Consider the following 25,889-nt stretch of genomic DNA (forward strand, 5'->3'; position numbering starts at 1 on the left):
TATTTTGTGTGGTTTTTCTTTTTTTTTTTTTGTGTGTGTGTGTGTGTGTTTCTTTTGGGGGTGTGTGTGTTATAATTGAATCATACTACATGAGAGTTTAAGTCACTGAGTTGATTTGCTCCTCAAGGAGACCCAAACACTCCTTTCAGGCTCCTTTGGTGAGGCAACACATTAACACACATTTTAGTATCCAGCCACTGGGTACTCACTGAACTAAAGCTCTTACTGCATGCCTGCAGGCTGTGCCCGCTACTTCAGATTGGAAAGGCAGGTGTAGTTCACTTCCCAGACTGTCAGTCTTTCTTTTCCATTTTGTTTAATGGATTTATTTTCAGAGCTCCTCAGTTGGAAGACTCATATGCCTGAAACATGCAGTTCATTCTCTGGACAGTATGAGAAGAGGTGTCAGATTCTGTTGTGCGGGACTCAAAATAGTTTTCATCCCTTCCCGCATAGTGTACTGTTGAACAGAGAACAGTGGACAAATCCTTGACTATAAGTTTGCTGGGCTTTGCCCAGGGTCATCTGTCTGGCCGTGCTCCTTACTGATAAGGCACGGTTTGTTTTGGCGACAGCTTGAGAGGAAAGGGAGGGGGGAAATCCTCAAAGGTCAGGTGCAGACCTGGGCACCTTGCTGCTTGCTTGCTTCCTTTGATCTTCAAGTGCTTATTTTTGTTAAAATTTTAAAGGAATCATTCCATAGTTTAACCTTGCATTCTGACACGCCTCAGTCCTTAATATAGAGCTACCCCAGAGGGTATCTGTATTTTTCCATCTGTTTTTGTATCTACCTTTTTCAGGTTTAATAAACAATTTAAACACTTTCTGGAGGGCACTAAGACATAGTGTCTCAAGCATAAGACAGAAGGTGACATACTCTTGGATCCTTTGTGTTGCTTTCCCATCAACCCTTCCTTCTTCATAGCTGTTTCCTTCTCTAGAACTTAATGGCTCTTGAAAAGTTACATCCTATGTAATTTTTTTTTTTTTTTTTTATATTTTTAGTGGATTGTCTGCATGGGTGTTTTTATATATAGGTTTAACATGCCCCTCAGTGAAGCACAAACAGTATTCAAGTTCCTCTCAGTAATACAAGTCATGCAGCGATATGCAGCAATGGCTAGTAATTTCAAACACCTTTCCATTGAATACTCTCTAGTCTGTTATTAGACTGAGAAGGTTGCATCTAAGCTGGATTGTGCCCTGTCACCTCAGGCATTTTTTCTTTGATTCCCTTGTTAGCATCAGATGTTCCAGCTGCCACCTGCAGCTTGGAGGAGTTCCAGTGTGCATATGGACGCTGCATCTTGGACATCTACCACTGTGATGGCGACGATGACTGTGGGGACTGGTCTGATGAATCTGACTGCTGTAAGTTAGTGCAGGGTGATATACTGGTCCAAGCATCTGAGTTGCAAACCTAAATGGATTTTGCATTGGCTGGAGAGGGGTTGCAGTGTAGACAGCAATCTTAATTGTTCACACATAAGCTGGCTCTTTATTTATTTTTTTAACTTGGGAAAGTGAGAATAGTGATAGGAACTGTGTAGTCAGTACACTTCTGCATACAGGAATTAAAGCAGTTTCCAGGAGCAGTCTATTCTGGACCAAGTTCCACAATAGTGGAGTGTAAGGGTGGTGCTGAGGGGCTTTGGGGATGTTACACTGGTCTGAGTTTGCTCTTTATATTCTTTACCATCTCTGCAGCATCTCATCAGCCTTGTCGCTCTGGAGAGTTCATGTGCAACAGTGGCTTGTGCATTAATGCTGGCTGGAGGTGTGATGGAGACTTCGACTGCGATGACCAGTCAGATGAGAGGAACTGCAGTGAGTGCTGGGAACTGGTGGAAGCGTTCAGTTTCTGCGGATGCAAAAGAGTGTTTGGGACTGTTAGCTTTGGAATTGGGTCTCTTCTGATCCTTCTTGCTCATGTACTGTTCTTTTTCTGGTCCCTCAGCTACATCTATGTGCACAGCTGACCAGTTCCGCTGTAAGTCAGGGCGCTGTGTCCGTCTGTCCTGGCGTTGTGATGGGGAAGATGACTGCTCTGACAACAGCGATGAGGAGAACTGTGAGAACACAGGTTTGGCCTGCTGCCTTGCTGCTTATACCTAATGTTTCCATCCTGAAGGTAATAGGTAGTGAAGTCTCTTTTGGATTGCTTCACTAAGTTCAGCCTAGAGTTTCTGTCCTTCCCAAAGAATGGGATCTATAGGCTATCTCATACGCTTGCAAACAGGTGCAGGTCTGTGTGCTTAAACGAACTTAAGTGATGGTGTTTTCTGGTCAAATATCAGATTCCTTTATCTTCCTATCCTGTCCCTACACTATGAATTACCACAGAGCTCTGAGACTATTCCATTCAGACTTGGAAACATTAATAGTGTGCAAAGTTGCTGCCTTTGTCAAATGGACTAACTCATGCCTTCTAGGTAGTTCTGGATAGCTTTCATTGCCTTGTGAAATTGCCAAGCAATTCTAGCAGGCAGTGGAATCAAGAAGAGCATTTTGTGGAATTGAAGGATAAAGCCTTTGTTTTAGAGGTTAAGGATGTCAGCTTCCCCCTTAGATATTTGCTCAGGAGTCTTTCTCTTTCTAGTAATCATTTTGCATATAGCCATTCTTTTATATAAGAGTGGTTATGGAGAAGAGGAGGGTTTCAACAGACCCTAGTGTTATGGTTGTCCTGGTTTCAGCTGGGATAGAGTTAACTTTCATCCTAATAGCTAGTATAGTGGTGTTTATGGTTGTTGGTTTCAGCTGGGATAGAGTTAACTTTCGTCCTAATAGCTAGTATAGTGGTGTTTTGGATATAGGTTGAGAATTAACACACTGATGTTTTAGTTGTTGCTAAGCAGTGTTTATACTAAGTCAAAAGTCAATCAGCTTCCCATACTCTGCAAGTGAGGAGGTGCACAAGTGAGCTGTGTGGTGCTTGGTTGCCGACTGGGGTTAAACCACAACATGATAGGATTCAAGGAATGTCTAGAATCTTCTATTTTCCTTAAATCCTTCAGGATGTCTGTAGGCCTTGTTGAGGAATAGTGTGTACTGGTCCATGAATTCATCCCAGTGAGTGGAGCCCAGCTGCGCATACTGACCCTTCTGGATCAGTGTATTTTAAACAGTGGGTTTAGGGGGTGACAAAAGGGATTTGTGAAACTGTACCCCTTGTTTGGGCCTGTTGAGGAGGGGAGAGTGGGTGTTCTACAAGGACAGCTGAGCTCAGAGGACCTGGAGAGGAACACTTTGTAGCCATTTGAGAGCAGCTGCTCTAGACTGGTCAGCTGTCATGAGCACCAGTGTGCAGGAGCTGGTGATGATCCTGGAAAAAGCAATTGTACTTAAAGACAAGCCAGTAACCGTGTTTCCTCATCCTAATAACAAAGGTATTTAGAAGTATTGAAAGAACAGTTGCCACCCAGAAGCCAAGTCAAACTTCCAGAGCCACTGAAATTCAACCTCTCCACCTCAAGCCAAACCCAAGGTGGTTGAGTACAGCTATTGTTACTGTAAGGTTAGTTTTGCAGTTCTGCATTAGGTCTATGGTGATAGTCAGCAAGTAAAAATTAACTCAGGGCTTCCAAGCAGCATGTGTACTGGCTCATCTAAGCGAAATAGTGTGCTGTCTCAATGTCTGTAGCAAGAGTTAAAATCCTGTGTCACCTCTTGGATTTAGAGCAGAATTATATTTTTATTGGCCATAGAGAGAGGATTCCTAGAATACTAGGAGATCAGCTGATGTAAGGATCATTATGTTCGATACGACAAATGCAGTCCAAGTTTCAGAATCCTTAATATAAAGCATTCCTGTGCTCTGAAAAGTGAATCTGCATGTGATTTGGTTTTATGTTCCCAGCTGGTGTGTCTGTTAGTTCCTATTTGTACTTGTTGTTAATCTCACAACTACCCTTTTCCATGCTGCTTACAGGCAGTCTGCCAATCTAATTGTTTCTTTGCTGATAACTGTATTGTCCTGTTGTCTTCCTAGGATTATCAGAGGGTGATGATTTGGAAACCACTAACCAAGCCAGCTTAAGAGGTACAAGAAATAAGAGGCAACAGGACAGTGCATTTATTGCTCAAGAAACAATCAGATTGGCAAAGTCCCTACAAACAGTATTACTTACAAGAATTCTGTAGAGTCTCCCTGCCAACAGCAGAAGTTGAAGTGTGTAGCTCGTGTGAAATCCTGTTGCCTGAGCTCAGATTTCAAGGATGCATGTAAATCTCATTCCAAGTCCATCACAGTGCAGTTAGGGCTGGACAAGACGCTCATTCCTAGGCAGGTTTAAGATCCAGAGCCGTGCTGGGATGACATATCAGATGATTGAAGTGAGGAACTGACTCTTCTCTTGCACACGCTGAGTAGGGTTGTGAAATCTGGAACCAAAGGGAACTAAGCCAGGACCTTCCAGTCATTCTGAGAGAAACTAAATAGCTGAACTTCCCAATAAAGCAACACTGAACTCAGTCTGGAGGAGAGTTCACAGGCCTCCAAATCAGCATAAAGATATGTGGAGCAGTAAGGAGTGCCAGATGAGATGAATTGAAGGAAAGAGGAAGTCATGGATTTGTGCTCATATGTAAAGTTTGTAACAAATCTTAGAAAATGTTCTGTATCCTTTTCTTCACCATGACTGTTCCATCAGTAAGCTGTGGTGTGCTTACTTTCCCCTTCTTCTATTGCAGGGACCCCTCAGTGTGCCCCAGACCAGTTCCTGTGTGGGAACGGGCGTTGTATTGGCCAGAGGAAGCTGTGCAATGGAGCAAATGATTGTGGAGATGGCAGTGATGAGAGCCCGCATCAAAACTGCCGTAAGTTCTCCAAGTTCAGTCTTAAACATAAATGGAGGCACTGTGATGTGTGGGAGTCTATCTGGTGTTGCTGAAGAATGTGTGTAAGGAAGAAAGCCTGGATTGTGATAATGGGAGAGAGTTGAAGACTGAGGAAAATTACCTTGGTGGTTTTGCCAATTACATACTGCAGACAAGGAATAATGAGGAGAAGATTATGATCGCAGGTATCAAAGTTTGTCTGCAGAGATAGTGAATCCTAAAAGCATATTATTCTGAGTTTCATTGTCCCCTTTGGTTGTGGCCTGCAGGGGAAAGTTCTGACTGCGAAGAGGCAGCTTCCAGCACAGCCTGTGTCCTCCCCCTCTTGCTCAGCCTGTTCTGAAGGGCGACTGCTGCCTAACAGCTGAGGACAAGCAGCTGCCTTGTGGTTTCAGCTCAGTTATCTTCACGTGTTCCTTTTGCAGGTCCACGAACAGGGGAGGAGAACTGCAACGTCAACAATGGTGGCTGTGCTCAGAAGTGCCAGATGGTACGAGGGATGGTGCAGTGCACCTGCCACACAGGTTACAGGCTCCTGGAAGATGGCCGATCATGCCAAGGTGGGTTTTTGGAGCAGTAGCCTCCTCCCTGCAGCTTTGATGTGCTTCAAGTTGATGGCTATGATAGGGTGCAAATCAGAGCATGAAAGCAGAAGCAAGCTATCGGTGAGATTGCCTGGCTTGTTGATGATCTAATGGTAACTTTCTCCCTTTGTCTGTAACGTGCAGATGTGAATGAATGTGCTGAGGAAGGTTACTGCAGCCAAGGCTGTACCAACAGTGAAGGAGGCTTCCAGTGCTGGTGTGAGCAAGGCTACGAGTTGCGACCTGACAAGCGTAGCTGCAAAGCTCTAGGTAAAGAGGAGTTCAACCTTATTCTGGTGTGTGTGTGTTGGTCCAGTTCTCATGATTTTGTCTCTAATGCTTCATTGGCAGCATTATGCTGTTCACTAAGCCAACATGTGAGGAAAAGGAAGTACCTGGATTTGTATTAGATATGCCCAGGTTGTTGGTGAATGCCTGTGAAAATTTTGTGTGATTTTTGACCATGCAGAGGTACTTCGCTGTTCCTTTCCCTGCCAGCAGGACAGCCCTTGCCTTCTTTTCCTAGTCCCTTGTCATTCTTGGTGACCAAGACCCTGGGACAAAAACAGCCTCCTGCCTCTGTCTCTGTTCAGGAAGTGTCTTAACCTTTCCAGTCAGTGAGGTTGTATCACACCTCCTTGTGGTTTGACCCTTGATGCTGGTCACCAGTCCTGAATGCTGTGAGTGGCTGCTGTATGGACATCTGCTGTTTTTTAAGGGCATCTGTACACTTGTTTAACTTTATTCCTCAGCTCCTCTAATGTAGATGCTGAGGAATTAGAAATTCCATTTAAAGAATTAAGATTTCATTAGGAATTCCCCTAATGAAATCCATAAAGGCTATTGATCTTGTTTTTATTTTTGTTTTTATTTTTATTTTCTTTTTCTCTGCAGTGGAAGTACCTGCTGAGTTTGTATCTGGCTGAGGCAGATTTTAACTGTATCTTGTCTGTGGTAGAAGATGTGGTAGAGCATGTGTGTTTGTATGGCTAGGAGATGGATATAGGAAAAGGAAACTATAGTCCGGCTGCCTAGTGGTATGGTTTCAGAGGCTGAGGTGAGGCGGGCTTAGGTGGGACCTGGAATGATCACTTCTTGCTGAGTGAATGTTTGCCAAAAGGTTTAAAACTGCTCATCTTTGAGTTAGAACTGTGTATTGAGGATGTGAAAACAGCTCTCTGAAGTGTTTTGCACTTGGGAGTTGATTTCTTGCTGCCAGTACTGCAAAACTATGTTCTGGGACTTGGTGCAGAGGGAATGGTAGGCAGGACCCTGTCAAAGTACTCTAACACTGTCTTCCCATATATTCTCAGGGCCAGAGCCAGTGCTGCTCTTTGCCAATCGAATTGATATCCGACAAGTGTTGCCTCATCGCTCAGAGTATACGCTGCTCTTGAACAACCTGGAAAATGCCATTGCCCTTGACTTCCACCACAGCAAGGAGCTGGTGTTTTGGTCTGATGTCACTCTGGATCGCATCATGAGGGCCAATCTGAATGGTAGCAATGTGGAAGAGGTGGTTTCCACAGGGCTGGAGAGCCCAGGTGCGTCACCACAAAAAAGGCAAAAGCCTGGGGACTGACCATGATGTGAGAAAAGGGGTGGGTGAGTGAAGAAAAGCAGGTACCCAGCATTCAAAATGGAGTGCATCTCCCCAAGCAAAGGGGATGGGTTGGAGGGAATGGGTGCGAGATCAGTGTCTCCCTGGAGTTAATCTTGACTGACGGGGGAAGAGACAGGAGGACTGAATTGGGCCTCTTCTGAGGCTGAGAGGGAAAGGGAACTATTTTTCTGAGCAGATCCTGCTCCTGGTTTCATTCTGTGCTTAATTCTCCCCTGGAGATAGGTGGACTTGCTATTGACTGGATCCATGACAAATTATACTGGACAGACTCTGGGACATCTCGAATTGAAGTAGCAAACTTGGATGGCACTCACAGGAAAGTGCTTTTGTGGCAGAACCTGGAGAAGCCCCGAGCAATTGCCCTACATCCTATGGAGGGGTGAGTGAAAACTTAGAACCCCAGTGAGTCCTCCATGCAAGTGCTTCCAGGTGAACACTGAAAACCCCATCCTTGCTCACCAAGGCTGCCTCTGGGTTCAAGCCTTCGTTTGGTACTACCAGTTTGGGGAACCTGTCAATGCTGGGGGCCTTCAGACCCTTAATCCTATTCCGGGCCTTTCAGGTTTCACCAGCCTGAAAGTGCTGGGTGTTACCTTGTTGGCTGTCATTTCTCCCATGGCTGTGACCCAGTCTCATGCTCGAGGTCAGAGGACTGATACTGTTTTGCCCTGATAGGGAGTGATGCTGAGTGCAGTATGTGGGATGTGAGTTTTCTAGCCTGTCTCTCCCTGCCTCCTCCAGCACTATCTACTGGACTGACTGGGGCAACACTCCCCGCATTGAGTATTCCAACATGGATGGCTCTAATCGGCGCATCATTGCGGATACGCACCTCTTCTGGCCCAATGGACTGACCATTGACTATGCAGGACATCGAATGTACTGGGTGGATGCCAAACATCATGTCATTGAGAGGGCTGACCTTGATGGGCAGAATAGGAAGGCTGTTATTAGCCAAGGTAAGTAACAGGGCTATGTAGGGGGTGTGCTCTCTGCAGTAAAGAAGACAGAGTAACACAATGCTACTCTGAGTTTCAGAGCCACTGGCTCCTGCTTCTATGCTTGTCTCCTGTTCTTTCACTGTGGGATGAAATCTGCCACTGCTGAGGGATGGGGTTTGCTACCCAGTCTTCGGTAGACAGGAGAGAGGAGTTGTTTTGTGGATTTGATCGGGTTGACTGTGGCAAGGCCAAACGGGCAGTGGAAAGAGCTTTCCCTTGTCTCCCTGCTAGCCTGAGTCCTGTTGGACCTGATTATATCCCTGTATTGGATGTCTATTACAGGCCTCCCGCACCCATTTGCTATCACCGTGTTTGAGGACAGTTTGTACTGGACAGACTGGCACACCAAGAGCATCAACAGTGCCAACAAATTCACAGGCAAGAACCAGGAGATCATCCGCAACAAACTCCACTTCCCTATGGACATCCACACACTGCATCCTCAGCGCCAGCCAGCAGGTAACTGCAGAGAGGGTAGAGAAGACCCATTTGAGCCACTAGAAGATCTGCTGCCACCCACCACCCTGTAAAGCAGGGAGATGGCAAGCCCGAACCCAGCATATCGACACATCCACCACCTCCACCTCTGTCCAGAGCTGCCGCAGAACTTGCTCCATCTGGCAGTTCAGTTGAGGTCCCTCAGCCCCGGTAACCTGGTGTTAGGTGTTACCACAGCTCCCCCTGCTGACACGTGGGAGTGGAGGCTTTTCAGTAAGAAATACTTGTGGCTTGTTTATGCAAGAGCTGTTTTGGGAGGGGGAAAAAACCCATAAGTGGGCACTACTAATGACTGACACCTCCCTTATTCCTCTTCAGTTGCCATAATCTGCTCTAGAAGTGGATTGAGTTAAATGCGTTGTCTTAAAATTGAGCCCTACAAGTGCGGAGTTAGTGCTTTAGTTTATACGTTTCCTTATTCTCAATTAACTTCTGAGTAGACAAGTTATCTTATCCATGTGGGTCTTGACACCGTGACTAGTGTTTTTCCTCTTTTCTTTACTCTTTGCTTTATGTGTGGTTGTTTTTGTCTTTGGCTACTTGAGCAGGGAGAAACCGTTGTGGGGCCAACAATGGCGGCTGTACTCACCTCTGCCTGCCGAGCAGCAAGGATTACACCTGCGCCTGCCCCACAGGCTTCCGCAAGATCAGCAGCCATGCCTGCGCCCAGAGTAAGTGAGGTGGGACCACAGCCTGCATGCTCAGATGTTCAGCGGGTGGCAGAGGGTTGGCAATGGGAGTAAGCAGCAGCAGTTGCTTCCAAGGAGATGCAGCTGGATAAACTGAGTTAGTAGTATTAAGGGCCCCACCAGAGGATGCTTCACCTCTTTAATGCATTCCACTGTTGTGCATTCCCATTGCCGTCACTAGGCTTGATGAGTGGGGATACAGAGAAGCTCCATCCTTGGGTCCTTATTTCAGGGCTGCTTTTGGTGCCATGCTACCTGTCACAGCTGATTGTTTCCCTAAAGCTCCCATAGGAGCTGTGTCAGTGATGAACAAAAAATTCAGTCTTCTTGATTGCCACAGTTTCTCTTGGGTTGCAACCACTTGGAAGAATTAGGCCAACTGTCTCCTAGATTCTCAAGAGTGGCATAGCTATTTGATTTGGAGGGAGGTCTGTGCCATTCTTTGAAGAATATGGTTGACTTTGTTCCCTCAGCATAGGTTACCCCCAGGAGACAGCTCCCTACTATGCTTCCTACTAGTCCCTACTACTACTTCCCCCCCTGCCCACCCACCCCACCTACCCTCCTTGGTGATATTTTGCTACCAATAAAATCCTGGGCTGTGACCTGCCAGTGAGAGATGATATAAGTGGTTAAGGTTGGATATAGCAGGGAATTGTCTGTGTCTATCACTGTGTTGTTGAACTTAGAGAAATTAAAAGAAGACCTTTCGACCTTTGATCAGGTCTTGACAAGTTCCTGCTTTTTGCCCGAAGGATGGACATCCGTCGGATCAGCTTTGACACAGATGACCTGTCAGATGATGTCATCCCCCTTGCTGATGTTCGCAGCGCTGTGGCTCTAGACTGGGACTCAAAGGATGACTATGTCTACTGGACAGATGTTAGCACTGACTCAATCAGCCGAGCAAAATGGGATGGATCGAGCCAGGAGGTACAGTGTTAACTGGAGGAAGTCATCTAGCCAGGAGACTCCTTGAGCATCAGATTTGAAGCCACTGGGATACACTGGCCTTCTAAGGAGCTGCAGTTCATGCTGGATTTGTTATTCATTAGTTTGCCTAGTTCTGGCTCAGAAGGGCCCTGAGATGACTGAACACTTCATACACAAGTTTGGTGTATGTTCCTGCTTGTATGGAAAACCTTGAATTGGGACACGAAGCATGTTGATTTACAAGCTGTGGTCTATTCCTTTGTTGTAGCCCTAAAATCTGAAAGGAAGAAGTATTAAATCCTCTGTTATGTACTACATTTGGAACAAGAGCCACGCTCCTTAGGAATGCTTTTTGCACATGCCCTTAGGCTAGTGTTGCTGTAAATGAGGGGAACAGAGTTCAAAGTTTGGAGTTGCAGTTTGAACAGACATGAAAAATAGATGTTTCTCCAAATGTAAGACTTTTTTGAACTTCTAAGTCCTTAATGCTCTCTCTTGTATGGCATTGCTCTGCTTGGGCTTTTGCCTTTTGAAAGTTAACATTGTTTGTGAATAGGTAGTGCATTGGGCAAGTGCTTTCTCCCTAAGGTCTAATCTCACTAAAGATTTTTTCTTTTCGTTTTTATTTAGGTTGTGGTGGACACCAGCCTGGAAAGTCCAGCTGGACTGGCAATTGACTGGGTCACCAACAAGCTATACTGGACTGATGCAGGTACTGGGATCCTCTGCTTTACCTAGGCTTCTGTCTTCCTTATTAGTCATGAAAACTGAAAAACAGCTGGGTAGTTCTATCTGTCTCATTTCAAATTTGTCTGTTTCTGTCTAGCAAAAAATGGAGTTCCGTCTCGTGTGCTTCTAACAAAGTGGGAGCAGAGGTGGCATCCTTAGTTTACTTCTCTTTGCAGTATCGCCAGTACTAATTCTGTAGAAAGGTTTATAGTAGAAATCAAGCACCGCTGTTGTCTTGCTGCAGAGCTTGTGATTGTGTGTGTTTACATATCTTCCAACAGTGTATCTTGGGGTGCAGCAGGTAGTATTTGGAGGATGTTCCCTGCTGGAGAGTCATAGTTCAGAGAGATGTAAGGAAGGTGATTCTCTTCTAGCTGTTCTCTCATGCCTATGGAGATACCTTGGGAGCTCAGGAAAGAGCTGGTTTGCATTCATACAGGACTCAGCACCAGTGACAGCCACAGAGGTGACTTGAGAGATCTAATGCAAGGTGACACTTTGAGCCACGTTTCTTACCTGTCTTCCAGCTATGAACCGAGATAGATGGAGGGGAAGAATGCATTGTTGTATGGATGTTTTTTGGCTTAGCTCTTGCGATTCCAGAGGTCTTTGATATCTCTCTTTCTCTCTCTTGACTTTTGTAGGAACAGATCGGATAGAGGTCTCCAACACAGATGGGACCATGAGAACTGTTCTAATCTGGGAGAACCTGGACAGACCTAGAGATATCGTGGTGGACCCTGTTGGAGGGTGAGAGATTCTTTCTTCTGGGATGACATGGCAATTCTTGCATATCTAAAGATGGTCAGGTTCCTTGGTTTTGTGCAATTGTCTTTCTCTCTGGTGCCATTGTTCTACATCCTGCCAAAGACTAAAATTAGAGACCTGATTTTGGATGCTAGTGGAACAAGATAAGCAGGGATAATTGCCTGTTGTGCTGTAGAGCTTGCAGGAGCTGGCTGGTGATTTTATTTGTTTATCCTGGGGACATAATAACTAAAGATGTGGTACAAAAAATGTTGAGAATGAGGCCATCTAGGTCTTTTCTATTTCTTTATTTCACATCTCTGTTGAATTTGTATTCAGGCTCTCTGCTTATGAACTAGAGTTCAGTCAGAAGGATCTCCTCAGGTAAATTACTGCTGATCTCAAGCAAGCTGTAACATTAGCGGCCTCTTGGCTTCAAAGCACTGTGTCAGAGTATTGAGGGATTAACTCTGCCATGGAAAGCAAACCTTGAGTAACAGATACAAATGGTTTCAATAACGGATTTTGCTTCTGAATCATAAGACCTTGTGGAGCTGGGGATAGGGTGGATAGGAAGAAGGTTGCCAGCTGTTGCTTTGGAAGCGTGAAGGTCTTGAATAAAAGTGTGCTATTCTTTCCTTGAGTGGATTACTGGAAGACCGATGCAGCAAGAGTATAAAGGGCCAATGGTGGAGACTGGTAAATGGTTAATTTTTAGGCCTTGAACTATTATCTTGAACTTTTTCCTCCATGTTGTAATTAGGCCAGCACGTGGGCAGTAGAAGGTATATAAATTTGAGTATGATCTTAGGTACATTACAAGAACCCAAGACTGGACATGAGTACAATATTAGTCTAATGCTGCTTCCTGCTAGGGCCTGAAGGCACCAGGCTCTCTTGCTTCTCTGTAACACTGCCTGGCCATAATGGCAGTGAAGGAGTGTGGGCCTTCACTTTTGTCTGGGCTTGTGTTCAGGTTCATGTACTGGACTGACTGGGGAGCCAGCCCAAAAATTGAGCGTGCTGGTATGGATGCCTCAAACCGCTTGGTGATCATTTCCTCCAACCTGACATGGCCTAACGGCTTGGCCATTGACTACGAGTCACAGCGCTTGTACTGGGCAGACGCAGGCATGAAGACCATCGAGTATGCCAGTCTGGATGGAAGCAATAGGAAGGTAAGGAAGCCATCTTTGAGGAGGGAGTCTGGGAGCCTGAGGTATAAGTCCTAGAGCACAGAGTGCTGATGGCCCCTGCCTCTCTTTCCAGTTGAAAGTGAAATCTCCAAATCAAGACATGCTGAGCTGCTTTCACTGGGAGAGAAGAGCTCCCTTTCAGTTGCAAACTGTGTGTGAGGGAACCTCCTTTTGAGGGCTAACGTTGCCCCATTGCTCTCCTTTTGCTGTGACTGTACATTATGATGTTGAGAGGGGGCAAGGGAAGCCTCTTCCCCTTAGTGACTTCTTAGTAATGTTTTTTTGGGGGGCTGGGGGTAATCTGACCAGGTGCTGATTGGGAGCAATCTGCCTCACCCCTTTGGACTTACTCTTTATGGCGAGAGAATCTACTGGACAGACTGGCAGGCCAAAAGCATCCAGAGCGCAGATAGAAGGACTGGTCAGGCTCGGGAAACGCTGCAGGACAATCTGGAGAATCTTATGGATATTCATGTTTTCCACCGGCACAGGCCACCAGGTACAGAGCTCGCCCCAAGCCACACTGAGCTGCGAGCCTGCTTAGGCTCTGGTATGTGGCACAGCTCTCCTGCAAGGAGCTGACCTATCTGTCAGCTCTTGATGCCTTAAGTCTCTGGGTGGAATATGAGAGCATGAGAATAACTCTCGGCTTGGTATTTAAGGGCATTCTAGAATGCATTTCTATAGCGGTTGCACCCCTTTTTTGTGCCTGTGCTACTGGCTTAGGGATTTCTCATCCTCTTTCCTATAGTACGTACAGCGTGTGAAGTTAGCAATGGAGGCTGCAGTCACCTGTGCCTTTTGGCACCTCTTCCAAAAGGTTACAGCTGTACCTGCCCTACTGGGATCAACCTGCAATCTGATGGCAAGACCTGCTCCCCTGGTGAGTCCTCTTTGTAGGATCCTTCATTGCAATTTTGTATCAGAGCTACATTTTGCTCGTGCCTTGTTAGAGAACAAAATTCACTTTTCTGTGCTTAACTGCTTTACCCCTTGAAAAAACAATTTGATGCCTGTACCTTCAATTTGACTGGGAATTACTATGAAGAAACTTTTACTGATGATTGATGTAGAAGAAATTTTTCTTGAAATTATGTTGGGCAACTAAACCAGATGTCACATTTTCCCCCATACTTTTGACCTAATCTTGAGGTGGATTCTTTCTTAACTACAAGGTGATATATTCTTTAATAGGTCTGTACACACTCCTCCCATGGACCCTCTTTTTGAGGATTGTGGAAGGCACTTGGCTTCAGGCCATGGTACATTCACTTTTTCTCCTTAGCAGGAAAAAACTGACTCCTAATTACCATTTCCCACACATATTAGCAGAAGTAACTCTTCTATGGGTGCGCTCCTTTTCAACTTGGATGTAAAAAAGCATTCAATAACGCTCAGTAAAGCTTTTGTACACAGATTCCCCATAAGCCGAGATCTGCCTGAGACTTCCCCTTTTCCACTGAAGTGGGTGTCACCTCCAGAATGTTCAATAAATGATGCCTACAGTTGACTGAACTTGTTCCTTGCTGATATATGTCCATTTTCAACTCTGCAGGAATGACCAGCTTTCTGATCTTTGCCAGAAGGACTGACATCCGGATGGTCTCTCTGGATATTCCCTACTTTGCAGATGTTGTCGTCTCAGTCAATGTCACCATGAAGAACACCATTGCAATTGGAGTGGATCCTCGTGAAGGTCTGAACTTCTTAGTATTTCCGACTGTCTGTTTGAAAGGAAACAAGTGACTTAATATCTAAATGTCTGAGTAAAGATCCAGGCACAGATCTTGCTGTAGGTTGTGAATTTGAGTAGGTTTTTTTTCTAGTATGTGCTGCAAATATTCCTTTCCAATCAGGAAAGGAATGTCCTCATAGGAAAACAGAGAACCCCAACTATGTGGAAAAAGCTGCCTGCTATATTGACTGAGGTTCCTGTGCATTTTGGATTTAAGAAAGCTTTCCTCCTGCTGAAGCCTTTTACAGCAGTAGAGCTGAGACTCTGGCTGTTCGTGTATACTAAACATCTGATGCTGTGCTGGATGTAAACCCACTGTTGTACAGTAAGGTAGATGATCTGATTGCTGTCCTCTGGGACATTTTGAGAAATCAGATGTGGGACTCTATACTACTGATAATGTGTTATATGTTCTCTGGCCTTGTGTAAATGTCAGAGTGCCAGTGCTCCTACATATTTTGGGGAGGATTGGAACAAGATAATTTGTACTGTTTTATCACTCTAGCTTAATGGTCTTGTACTGCTGTTATTCCTGTGCAGTCAGATCTGTTTTGAATGGTGTAGCTGGTAGTCAGAGACCTGGATCTGTTTTTTAAGGATTTTGCTGTTTGGTTGTTGGGGTTTGTTTTGGTTTGGTTTTGTTGTGGTTTTTTTTAAGTTTCTCTTTCTTCTTCCACCCAGGAAAGGTTTACTGGTCAGACAGCACACTGCGGAAAATCAGCCGGGCTGCCCTTGATGGCTCACAATTTGAGGACATCATCACTACAGGTAAGAGAGATTTTGGCCTGGGAGCCTCTCGCCTTCATGCAGCAAGAAAAGAGAGATTCTCTGGTACCCTGGTAGAAAAATCTCTAAATTTTCGGTGGAAGGGCAAGCAAAGCCTGAAGCAACTGCCTGATGAGATGCACAGGGGGAATACCAGAAGTTCCTGACTAAGCTGGGAGGATGAGCAGTGACCAATACACCTTTCTGTTTTCTCAGGTCTGTTGACTACAGATGGGCTGGCTGTGGATGCTATTGGCAGGAAGATATATTGGACAGATACAGGAACAAACCGGATTGAAGTGGGCAACCTCGATGGCTCCATGAGGAAAGTCTTGGTCTGGCAGAACCTGGACAGCCCTCGGGCAATAGCTTTATACCATGAGATGGGGTTAGTGTTGTCAAGATATCAAGAGGATATCTAGAGGTTAGGTTAGGACAGGACTTCTGACCTCTTTTTCTGTAATACTTGCTGGTTTTTCCCTAGGTATATGTACTGGACGGACTGGGGTGAGAATGCCAAGCTGGAACGCTCTGGGATGGATGGCTCTGGACGTGCGGTGTTGATCAGCAACAACCTGGGCTGGCCTAATGGACTGGCAGTGGATAAGGCTGGGTCCCAGCTGCTCTGGGCTGATGCACACACTGAGGTCTGATTCTGTTCTTCAGCATTGTTTGTCACTGGGTCTTTGGTAGCCTGGAGGCTGTTTTGAAGTTCTTGAGCAAGCTATCAAAAGAGCAAGGGGAACTTAAGCTTTTCTGAGAGTATGGGCTATGGGAAGGGTGGACTTGAATAATATCACTTGCTTAGGCTCTGTTTCCCACTTGATATAGCAATTGCTAGCACGAGGATCAATGTTCTGAGCGTGGGGCTGATGTTTACTTCTTTCTTCAGCGTATTGAGGCTGCAGATCTCAATGGTGCTAACCGCCGCACCCTGCTGTCTCCAGTGCAACATCCCTATGGCCTCACTTTGTTGGACTCTTACATCTACTGGACTGACTGGCAAACTCGCAGCATTCACAGGGCTGACAAGGACACTGGTGCCAATGTCATCCTGGTGAGGGCAAACCTGCCTGGCCTCATGGACATTCAAGCTGTTGATAGGGCACGGCCCCTGGGTGAGTTGCTAGGCTGCTCAGCGGGTGTCTGTAGTGACTAGGGGAGCTCTTCAGAGCTGTCATTGAAGAGTCCTTTGGTGTAAAGCATGAGTGATAGAGTAACGTCTCAAAAATCAGCTTTTCTTTTCTTCTTCCCTGTTGTTTAACTATTTTTGCACTTCTCCCTGTTTACCCAGCTCCATAGGTCTGGTGTTTGTTTATTACTGCATGCCTTTTGACCCCCTTCATCCCATTTCCTTCACTGGATTGCATTGACAAACTCATTCTCACACACATCAGAGCCACTTTCTTAGGAGGACTGAATGAGTCATGCCCTATTAGGCTTCACCAGAGTCTACTGGCATTGGACAGTTTCCCCTTTTTAACTCCAAAAGGCACTAATTCCTCTGAAGCTAGTTGCTGAAACCTTATTTCAAGTTCTAGTTATTTTTTTGCCAACCATTGCAGGCTTCACCTTCCTGTCTGCCACTTTGCTCTACAAAATCTCTGCTTCTTTAGTTGCTGTTAATATATCATGCTCTCCAACTATTCTGTGCCAGAGTCAGATTCCTTATGTTACTCTTTGGGGATCCTATATGACGCCATCTTGCCTCCTTGCTCTTCAGTGGGAGTTGTTGCTTTGTGCTGTGGCTTCGTTTCGGTGGAATTTCCCCAATACATACTTCTACAGAAAACTTTGTGCTGCTTCTCCTGTGGCTGCTAACAGCAGAACATCACTCTTGGCAGTGTAACTTTACAGTATAACTTAAAGCTAACCAAAACTCTAGCCATCATATCCCCATTGTCTTCTTCCCACTCCCTGCACCTGTCTTCTGGGCTTATTCCCTTCTAATAAATGTATACTGTTTTTTTTTCAACTTTAAAAAAAAAATAAAGAGAGATGACCCTAATATGTCAGGCACTTTCAGCAGGCTTCTCTGATGCCTTTGTTTACTTGCCACTGCGTGCAGCTAAGTTGAAACAGAAGCTTCTTTGTCAGCCTGACCTCTGGTGCATTGTCACGCTGCCTCCCCACAGGGTTGGATCTTTCTGTCAGCATTACCATTTTCAGCAATAATAAAGCTAAACTGCAGTTGTGTGAATCTATCAGCATTTGGCTGTTCCTTTTTCCATGGGAAAACTATGATTAGCAAGGAATGCAGGTGAAGATTTTGCTCCTAATGCTCCCTCTTCTTCTCTGTCTTCCTGTTCTCCTTGCCCCAACCATGCCCATACCCACCATGACTCTTGGAGGGGAGGGAGGCAGCCTCTGTGTGAACGGCTGTAGATTCCCAGCAAGGCTGGGATGGTAAGGGTGAACTCAGCTGCTAGCAAGTTGTGCATGTATGTAGCCTTTAAAATAAAGCTTTGGTCTGTGGGACCACACTGATCCTTAAACTGTACTTTCCCTATTTCTAAAGGCTTCAATAAATGTAGAGTTCGTAATGGTGGCTGCTCCCACCTTTGCTTGCCTCACCCCACTGGCTTCTCCTGTGCCTGCCCCACTGGCATCCAGCTGAAGAGAGATGAGCAAACGTGTGACTCTTCTCCAGAGACCTACCTACTTTTCTCTAGCCGTGCTTCCATCCGTCGTATCTCGCTGGACACCAGTGACCACACAGATGTGCACATACCTGTCCCTGAGCTGAACAACGTCATTTCTCTGGACTATGATAGTGTGGATGGCAAGATTTACTACACAGATGTATTTCTTGATGTCATCAGGTGGGTGCAAGTCATCTGCTTGGCCAGTGCCCAGGTCACTCAGCTACTTGTGCTGGTTGTGCCACAGTGAGCTGTGGAGTGTGCTAATTAGTTGGGGAGACTGAGATGCTGGCAATACACCACTACTTACACCTGGTCTTTGGTACACAGCATCGTATGTATCGCTGAACTAAATGCTGAAGGTGTGTTTAACCTGCTGGAGACTATGGGGAAAAATGTATTAGGGAGGTAGCAGTATGAAGTGGCCCTGTGGTTGTTGGGGACCACACATGGAGGTGTGAAGGTTTTCCGGGGGCTACCCATTCCTCACTGCCATTTGTCATTGATTTCCATCCAGGCGGTCTGATCTGAATGGCAGCAACATGGAAACTGTTATTGGTCAGGGTCTGAAGACGACAGATGGCCTGGCAGTGGACTGGGTTGCCAGGAACCTCTACTGGACAGACACAGGACGCAATACCATAGAAGTAGCTAGACTGGATGGAAGCTCCAGGAAAGTGCTGATCAATAACAGCCTGGATGAGCCCCGAGCCATTGCTGTCTTTCCCAAGAAGGGGTAGGTATGGGGTATTGGTGGGGCAGGAAGAAGGGCTGTGCAGAGGCAGATTGGAAGAGGAGGTTGTGGGAGGAAGAAGAGATGTGCCGTGTGAATCTGCAGGTACCAGCAAGGAGCTGACTCTGAGTGACAGATGTAATCAAGCAGACAGTGAATTTGAAGGTTGGGCAGATAGCTGGGAGAAGCAAGCTACAGACCACATGATCTTTTTTGAACCTGAAGAATCTGGCAGTTTAATTCATAACTAAAACTTTCATTAGGCTAAATGAAATGTTCTTTTTTTCTAACACTTGCCTTTTATCTCTTCAGGTACCTCTTCTGGACAGATTGGGGTCACATTGCTAAAATTGAACGGGCAAACTTGGATGGCTCTGAACGTAAAATCCTGATTAACACTGACCTAGGATGGCCCAATGGATTGACTTTGGATTATGACACCAGGAGGTCAGTGAAAGATTTTCTTATACTTGCATAGGGTTAAGGGGTGTAATGAATCTTTTAGCCTTCTTAGCTTGGTTTATTGGAGTAGTGTTGTGGGTTTGGTGGGGGTTTTTTGGTTGTTTTTTTTTTTTTTTGCCTGATCCATCTTGGCTAGCGAATGACTAGAAAGTAAAGAGGGATATGTATATTTTCCTGTTCCTCCAGGATTTATTGGGTGGATGCGCATCTCGATCGCATAGAGAGTTGCGATCTCAATGGGAAGCTACGGCAAGTGTTGGTCAGCCAGGTGTCACATCCCTTTGCTCTGACACAGGTAAGAAGATTTTCCTGCTGCCACTGTTCTCCCTAGTGTGTTCATGAGTTTGGACAGCGGAGCTTGGGGACAGGGAAGTCTGGGGAAACCAAGGTGGCTGAGAGGACAGTACTTAACTCTTCTGTGGAGTTAACAAAGGAAGTTTGTCTGAACTCCTGTGGGGTGTAGACAGTCATCTTCTTTATGATAAGAGGGGAAGGGGTTGAAAAGGCCTTTATTTGGGGCCTTTTGCCACTGGGATGTGTTTTTTTTATGGGTATCCTGTGTCTATATGGCTAATCATGCTAAAGGCTGTGATTTTTCTTTGCTGTCTCCCTGAGCAGCAGGATAGGTGGATATACTGGACTGACTGGCAAACCAAATCTATCCAGAGAGTGGACAAATACTCTGGGCGGAACAAAGAGACAGTCCTAGCCAATGTTGAGGGACTGATGGATATCATTGTGGTTTCCCCTCAGAGACAGACAGGTAAATAGGAGGACCTTGATTCAGGCAAATGCTAACTGTAGACAAAAAGAACTCTAGAATCACTGTGCTACTGTAGATGTCAAGTGAGGTTGGCATCCTTTCTTATACTCAAACTGTTAATGCATCTTCCCTGGGCACATTCCTTGTCTGCCTGTGACATTTCAGTCAAGTACATCTTAATGGTGTTGTTACAGCTTTGATTAGCAAATGTCACTTTCTGTGTTGTTTATCTGACATTGTGTTAAAACAGAAGAAGGTGAGCTTTTTGGTTTTTAATCTGTGCAGCTGTATTGACTGGGCTCCTGTCTAATGACTTCCAGTGCCTTCCTTTCAAGACTGCCCTAATCCTACCAGTGTCTGGCTATTACCATCACTTTCTTAGCAGTCAGATGAAGGGCATGTGCCAGAGCATAGTAATGTAATGGATTTCTAGGAAGTATCTCTGGCTGAGCAGCAAAAAACGTTGTTGCTCTGAGCTCCTATCTGGTCATCTGCAACATATTTAGAAAATTGCTTGTTCCTTCCAGGTACTAATGCTTGTGGAGTGAACAATGGAGGCTGCACTCACCTCTGCTTTGCCAGGGCTTCTGACTTTGTCTGCGCGTGTCCAGATGAACCAGATGGGCGGCCCTGTTCTACTAGTGAGTTTACCAAGTGTCACTTGGGTAGTAGCTTCCATAAGTGAGCCACTGCCACCACTTAGGCAGTGGCAGTGGCAACCAGAGCATCTGAAGCTCTCCAGTGTATAAAAAAACTTATGCAGAGTTGTATACTAGAAGTAAGGTGGCTGTGAGCAATAGAGCCTTCTTCTGTCCTTTCTGCTGACAGACTGGGTTTGAGATGGGAAAGCTGCTCATATAGGCCATTTCGGAAACTCTCTATAGCTTACCAGACTTGTTCATCTGTCCCACAAAGTTGGGGTCCTGCTTATTTTTCTTTGTTGTTCTAGTTCCTGGTGTAGTGCCCCCTGGTCCTGAACCCACCAGTGTAAGTGAGAGAAGTCAGACACCACCTGGCAGAGTAGGTACCTCAACAACCAAATCTCTCACATCTCTGGAAGCAGTGGAAGGAAAGTAAGTGCTCTTGTTCTCTTGGAATTGGGGTGTGAAAGTCACAGCTTGTGCAAGGTGCAACGTGCAAGCCCCCTCTGGTTGTCATCATCCAAATGTACCTCTCCCTAGCCAAAAGAGACTATTCCAGCTCCAGACTTCACGTTCATAATGGGGAAAACCATTTTGACAAAGAATGCAGAACACTGTTGAGCTGGCAAGAAAGAGATGCAGAGATCTTTGTCTGTTCTATTGAAATGTGTGTCTAGGCTGACTGTGCTGAAGTGTTAAAATCCTCCTGAGACCATGTCATTCATTTGATTGATTTTTGAACTCCTAATTTTGAGACCTTATTTCTGAGAGGAGGAGAGGGGAGTCTGTTGCTTTAATTCACTGAGACACCTCAGACCTGACCCAGACATCTGAGGAAGTGGTTCTGCCCTGGCCACAAAGGGGTAGCTTGTTTGGGGCAGAACAGAACCTTTGCAGCTCTAACATTTAAGTTACAATGCAGCTAGTTAAGAGACTTTTTTCTGCTAATTCCCTATAGCCTGCTATCCTACTGCCCAGCAAAAAAGTATGTTCTATAATATACAGCTGGGTTATTTACAAGGCAAAACTTCCACTTTGTTGAGTATGATGTATTGGACAGAAAGATCTTTGTGCCGACTCTAGGATGTTCTGATTTTTGCTTCAGCACGGATGCTGAAATTTGTGTTCTGATAGATAGATATACGTATGCACCTATGTACCTGAGAGGTGAATCTAGAATGACTCAGATATAAAGATATTGCAGACCTATAATTGATGTATACACACACACACCCCTATATATATGTATATGGTCCTCTCTCCTCTGGATACAGAAGGATACTGGAGAAAGGAAGGCTCCTGTTGTTGAACTGGAAATGGAAGGGATATCAGTGCTAGCCTGTCCCATCCTGTCTTTTGATAGATACCTTTGATACTGTTGATACTACTTTCAGTAACTAACTGCCCTTCTGTCATTCAGCTGCTCTGACAAAGATGCTAGGCGAGGCTTGTGTACCCATGCCAACGAGGCAGTGTTGGCAACCATGGGTGAGTTCCTGTTCTTTAACTCTTCCCCACCAGGGTTGTTCCTCCCAATGTGCCCAGGGCATTCCAGTCCATAGTGTTTGAAACTCAAATTTCTGAAACTCAGACTTGAATTACTCAAATGCCTTCTGAGCAGAACAAAGTGTGTCTAAGGATGAACATCAGTCATACACATTCATTAGCCTACATGGGGACTTTATCAAATGACTCTTTGGTCTGAAGAATAGTTCTGTTTTCTTTTATCCCATACCTCATCCATTGGGCTCTTCCCATTAATGATGCTCTCTTCACCATCCCCTTTGTGTTTAGTTGAGGATGATTGACTAGGGTAATTGTTTCTCACTGCAGGAGTAATCTGTCAGCAAGGGGGTCTAACTCGCCCTTATCCAACCCCATTACAGAGGTCTTGATGCTCCTTGGTTTGCTGGGGCCTGGATGGGAGGAAGGGTTACCGTATGTTTGGTTTCATATGAAGCCAAACAAAACCCTCTGCTAAACCTTGGTGCGCTGACATTTTACTTTACATAATTCTGTATGGTGTAAAACCTCTGTATTGGGCGTTACACCGAGGTCAGTATTATCCAGTGAAAGTTAAGGAGAGTGCATAAATTACCCTTGCTGTTCACTTTCAGGAGAAGGACTGCATGTCAGTTACATTATTGGAAGTCTTCTCAGCATCTTGTTTATTTTGCTGCTTATTGCTGCTTTAATTATATATAGGTAAGCAATCTTTTTTCCCCTCTCTTGGCCAATAGTAAAATCTAGGGTTGTAGGAGAAGAAAGCTCCTGAAAGCACTTCATCTTTCTTTATTGCCATTTACAATCCCTTTGTTCTCCATTGGAAGCAGTGTTTGATGATTTTATTTGCAAGGTTTGAGTCCTGTGCCTTTGAAGTATTGGGCATGCAACTCTATTATTTGAAGCCTTATTGGCTAAATTTTCTGCAGAGAGCTTATGAGTTATGGACAGGGATGTGAGATAATTCATATCTCAGTACATGTGTGAGCTCATGTGCTTTCTGCCAGATAGCTTCACCAGTTACTGCCAGTATAGCTTCTATGGTTACATGGCAGTGCCTTGCTGTACTGGTAGCTAGTAATGTACAGGTAGCTGAAGAGCCAGGTGAAGCCAGCATTCCCTCTTTTTGAGGGACAGTGAAGATTGCTGGAGCTTTCCACTTGCTGAGCACTCAGGAATGTTGGATCCTGGCAGTAGGGCCCTGTGTCTTTTCTGACAGCTTTTTCCCTCTAGGCATAATAAGTCCAAGTTCACGGATCCTGGCTTGGGGAACCTAACCTACAGTAATCCCTCATACCGGACATCTACCCAGGAGGTGAAGATTGAAGCGATTCCCAAACCAACCATGTACAACCAGTTGTGCTATAAGAAAGAGGTAAGAGCTGCTACTAAGGACATGGGAGCCCAGCCCAAGCTGCTGTTGGGTATTACAGGCCTTAGTATGTGAAAATGTTGCAACTTGTCAGCATTTACTTCTAGGACATAGGAGGGCAGCTTCAGTGAATTGCTCAGACTCCTATGGAGATCAACCAGCAGCACTTCTTCCCCAGTGAGCTGTAGTGAATTAGACCTGTCTTTAGCTCTCTGCTTCTTCCCCGCTCCCACAGTGTCTTGTATTTCATTTGCATTGTGTGCTGGCCCTCGAAGTACAGAAGTCAAAGGGAATTGTCTTCCTTGGACACAGTCCTAGTTAGTGACTGTTGCACCAAGGTTGCTGTGCACTGTCACCAGGGGAACCAGGCAGCCAGAAGGGGTTTGGTAACAAGAACGCGGCTCCTGGCTGTGCGCTGCCTGGAAGGGGTGGGATAGGGAGAGAACTGGAGCCCTTATTAAATGGAGCATTTTAAAGGCCCTGCAGAGGTCCACCCTGTGTGCCACAGGACGGAGAGGGTTTAAGATATCTTGCAGCACTTAGTTTCTCCTTTGTTTTCTCCTCAGAAGCTTTCTTATCACTCAGATAGCTTCTCATCTTCCCTCTTCTGATTTCCGTCCACATCCTCATGTCAGGTATCACTACTCTATGTGTTTGATCCTGCTTCCATCACTCAAGCTCTGTTGTGTGGCTCAAGCACTGTCCCATACTAATTGCTCTTTCTTGTTTTTTCCCCTGCCCTTATGTCAAACCAGCTCTGCTGTCTGTCAAGAAAGTATAGGTAATTTTCTATGGCAGATCCTTTGGTCTTGGCTTTGGCTACTCATACTCAGTGTGTGAGATTTGAAAAAGACAATTTCTGTAGGACTATTTATGATAATCTGTTAGATCCCTTAGTTCCTCTAGCAGGGATCACAGCAAGACTTATGCAGAGGAGAGTTTTCCCTGGTTTTGTTTTTCAAAGGTACTATCCAATAGATTTCCCAAACTTTCCTGCCATTTTAGCCTTATCTGCTAAGGATAAGCCAGGATTATTTATCTGGGAATCTAAATCCTTTCCACTTTTCTCTTAATTCTGCTGCTTCTAGATATATCCAGATGTATATTTCCCCACCCCCTCCACTTTCTCCTCAGGGGTAGATCAGATGTTCTAATGCTCCTTATTTGTCAGTGAGCTAAGTTAGACAGATTTCACTACTTTAATCTCAGTGTGGTCCCTTTAGCCTCTGATCATTTCCATTGTTTCCCTATAATCTCCTTCCCCTGTATCACTGTGAGACTCAGACTCAACAGTGGTATTCCAGCTGTGCTTTCCTGACAGGCAAATCTAGAATGACTCCGATATAAAGATATTGCAGACCTAGAATCGATTCCCTGCCTACTTTTACCGTGAAGTCTTCTGGCTGTTCCTGCTTCCCATTTTGTTTTTTTTTTCTTTTTTTTTTTTCCTTCCTTTTTAGGCTCAGTGTTGTTCTTACTCCCTGCTGTCAGGGAGTATATATAGTTGAATTAGAAGAGCCAGCTCATCCTCATTTCCCTTCTATGATTTGAAGGCTCCTGGAGTTTGGAATGAGAGCTCTTGCAGGGAGGATTCGTCTGGGGGTGGTGAAGAACTAAAGGGAAACTTAGAATGGGTTCTGCCATTGTGACAGTCAAAGCCAATGGCTGTTTACGTGGACGTCCAGCCTTTTGTCTGCTTCACTGTCTACATTCCAGCTCTGCTTTGCTCTTTGCCATATTTTTCCGTAGATATATTGGCTTTTTTCATTCATCTGTCTGCTCCCTAGACTGGTCCTGACCACAGCTACACCAAGGAGAAGATCAAGATTGTGGAGGGGATATGCCTTTTATCCAGTGATGATTCCGAGTGGGATGACCTTAAGCAGATTCGGAGCTCCCGAGGAGGGATCCTCCGGGACCACGTCTGCATGAAGACAGACACGGTCTCTATCCAGGCTAGTTCTGGTTCACTGGATGACACCGAAACTGAGCAGCTGCTACAGGAAGAACAGTCTGAATGCAGCAGTGTTAACACAGCAGCAGCCACTCCTGAACGGCGTGGCTCACTCCCAGACACAGGCTGGAAACACCAACGCAAGCCCTCCACGGAGAGCGAGGTCTAAAGTACACGCGACTTTGGAAATGCTGTTACCCTCTCTAGCCTCTGCTCTGCACAAAAAAGACAGGACTCTGCCTGCTAGGCAAGGAAGGGCCCAGAGACCAGCCTCTCTTGCGAGGGGCCCAGAGACTGTGATTGCCTTTCAGCAAGGAGCTTGGGCAGCTGTGCTGTTGCAGTTGGAGAGGGAGGATGGGTGGGTTGGAACCCAGAGACCCTTTTTGCTCATTTTCACTGTCTGTGGTTTATTTATATGTTCCTTTTTCCTGGAAGCTGCCACGTTAACTTTTGCAGTGACTCCTCTGGCCTGAATCTGG

At 45.5% G+C, this 25,889-nt stretch overlaps 1 protein-coding gene across 1 annotated transcript in view; it reads left to right on the forward strand.

Annotated features, from left to right (window-relative positions):
• Nucleotides 1-25,637, forward strand: part of LRP4 (LDL receptor related protein 4) — a 73,693-nt gene extending 48,056 nt beyond the window's left edge. Inside the window, exons 6-38 of the mRNA XM_009277591.1 lie at nt 1,243-1,371; nt 1,708-1,827; nt 1,958-2,083; nt 4,693-4,818; nt 5,265-5,399; nt 5,568-5,693; nt 6,737-6,967; nt 7,270-7,426; nt 7,789-8,006; nt 8,331-8,507; nt 9,095-9,217; nt 9,960-10,168; nt 10,799-10,880; nt 11,542-11,647; nt 12,621-12,822; nt 13,150-13,339; nt 13,592-13,723; nt 14,396-14,536; nt 15,257-15,343; nt 15,557-15,728; nt 15,825-15,987; nt 16,233-16,458; nt 17,859-18,162; nt 18,500-18,718; nt 19,028-19,162; nt 19,364-19,472; nt 19,796-19,940; nt 20,468-20,581; nt 20,890-21,013; nt 22,002-22,069; nt 22,699-22,786; nt 23,318-23,459; nt 25,244-25,637. Of these exons, the coding sequence (XP_009275866.1) occupies nt 1,243-1,371; nt 1,708-1,827; nt 1,958-2,083; nt 4,693-4,818; nt 5,265-5,399; nt 5,568-5,693; nt 6,737-6,967; nt 7,270-7,426; nt 7,789-8,006; nt 8,331-8,507; nt 9,095-9,217; nt 9,960-10,168; nt 10,799-10,880; nt 11,542-11,647; nt 12,621-12,822; nt 13,150-13,339; nt 13,592-13,723; nt 14,396-14,536; nt 15,257-15,343; nt 15,557-15,728; nt 15,825-15,987; nt 16,233-16,458; nt 17,859-18,162; nt 18,500-18,718; nt 19,028-19,162; nt 19,364-19,472; nt 19,796-19,940; nt 20,468-20,581; nt 20,890-21,013; nt 22,002-22,069; nt 22,699-22,786; nt 23,318-23,459; nt 25,244-25,579 (5,162 nt within the window). The 3' untranslated portion in view covers nt 25,580-25,637. The remainder of the gene's footprint in view (nt 1-1,242; nt 1,372-1,707; nt 1,828-1,957; nt 2,084-4,692; nt 4,819-5,264; nt 5,400-5,567; nt 5,694-6,736; nt 6,968-7,269; nt 7,427-7,788; nt 8,007-8,330; nt 8,508-9,094; nt 9,218-9,959; nt 10,169-10,798; nt 10,881-11,541; nt 11,648-12,620; nt 12,823-13,149; nt 13,340-13,591; nt 13,724-14,395; nt 14,537-15,256; nt 15,344-15,556; nt 15,729-15,824; nt 15,988-16,232; nt 16,459-17,858; nt 18,163-18,499; nt 18,719-19,027; nt 19,163-19,363; nt 19,473-19,795; nt 19,941-20,467; nt 20,582-20,889; nt 21,014-22,001; nt 22,070-22,698; nt 22,787-23,317; nt 23,460-25,243) is intronic.
• The last annotated feature ends 252 nt before the right edge of the window (nt 25,638-25,889 follow it).

The sequence above is a fragment of the Aptenodytes forsteri genome, unplaced genomic scaffold, assembly GCF_000699145.1.
Source record: "Aptenodytes forsteri isolate BGI_AS27 unplaced genomic scaffold, ASM69914v1 Scaffold146, whole genome shotgun sequence".
Classification (NCBI taxonomy): domain Eukaryota; kingdom Metazoa; phylum Chordata; class Aves; order Sphenisciformes; family Spheniscidae; genus Aptenodytes; species Aptenodytes forsteri.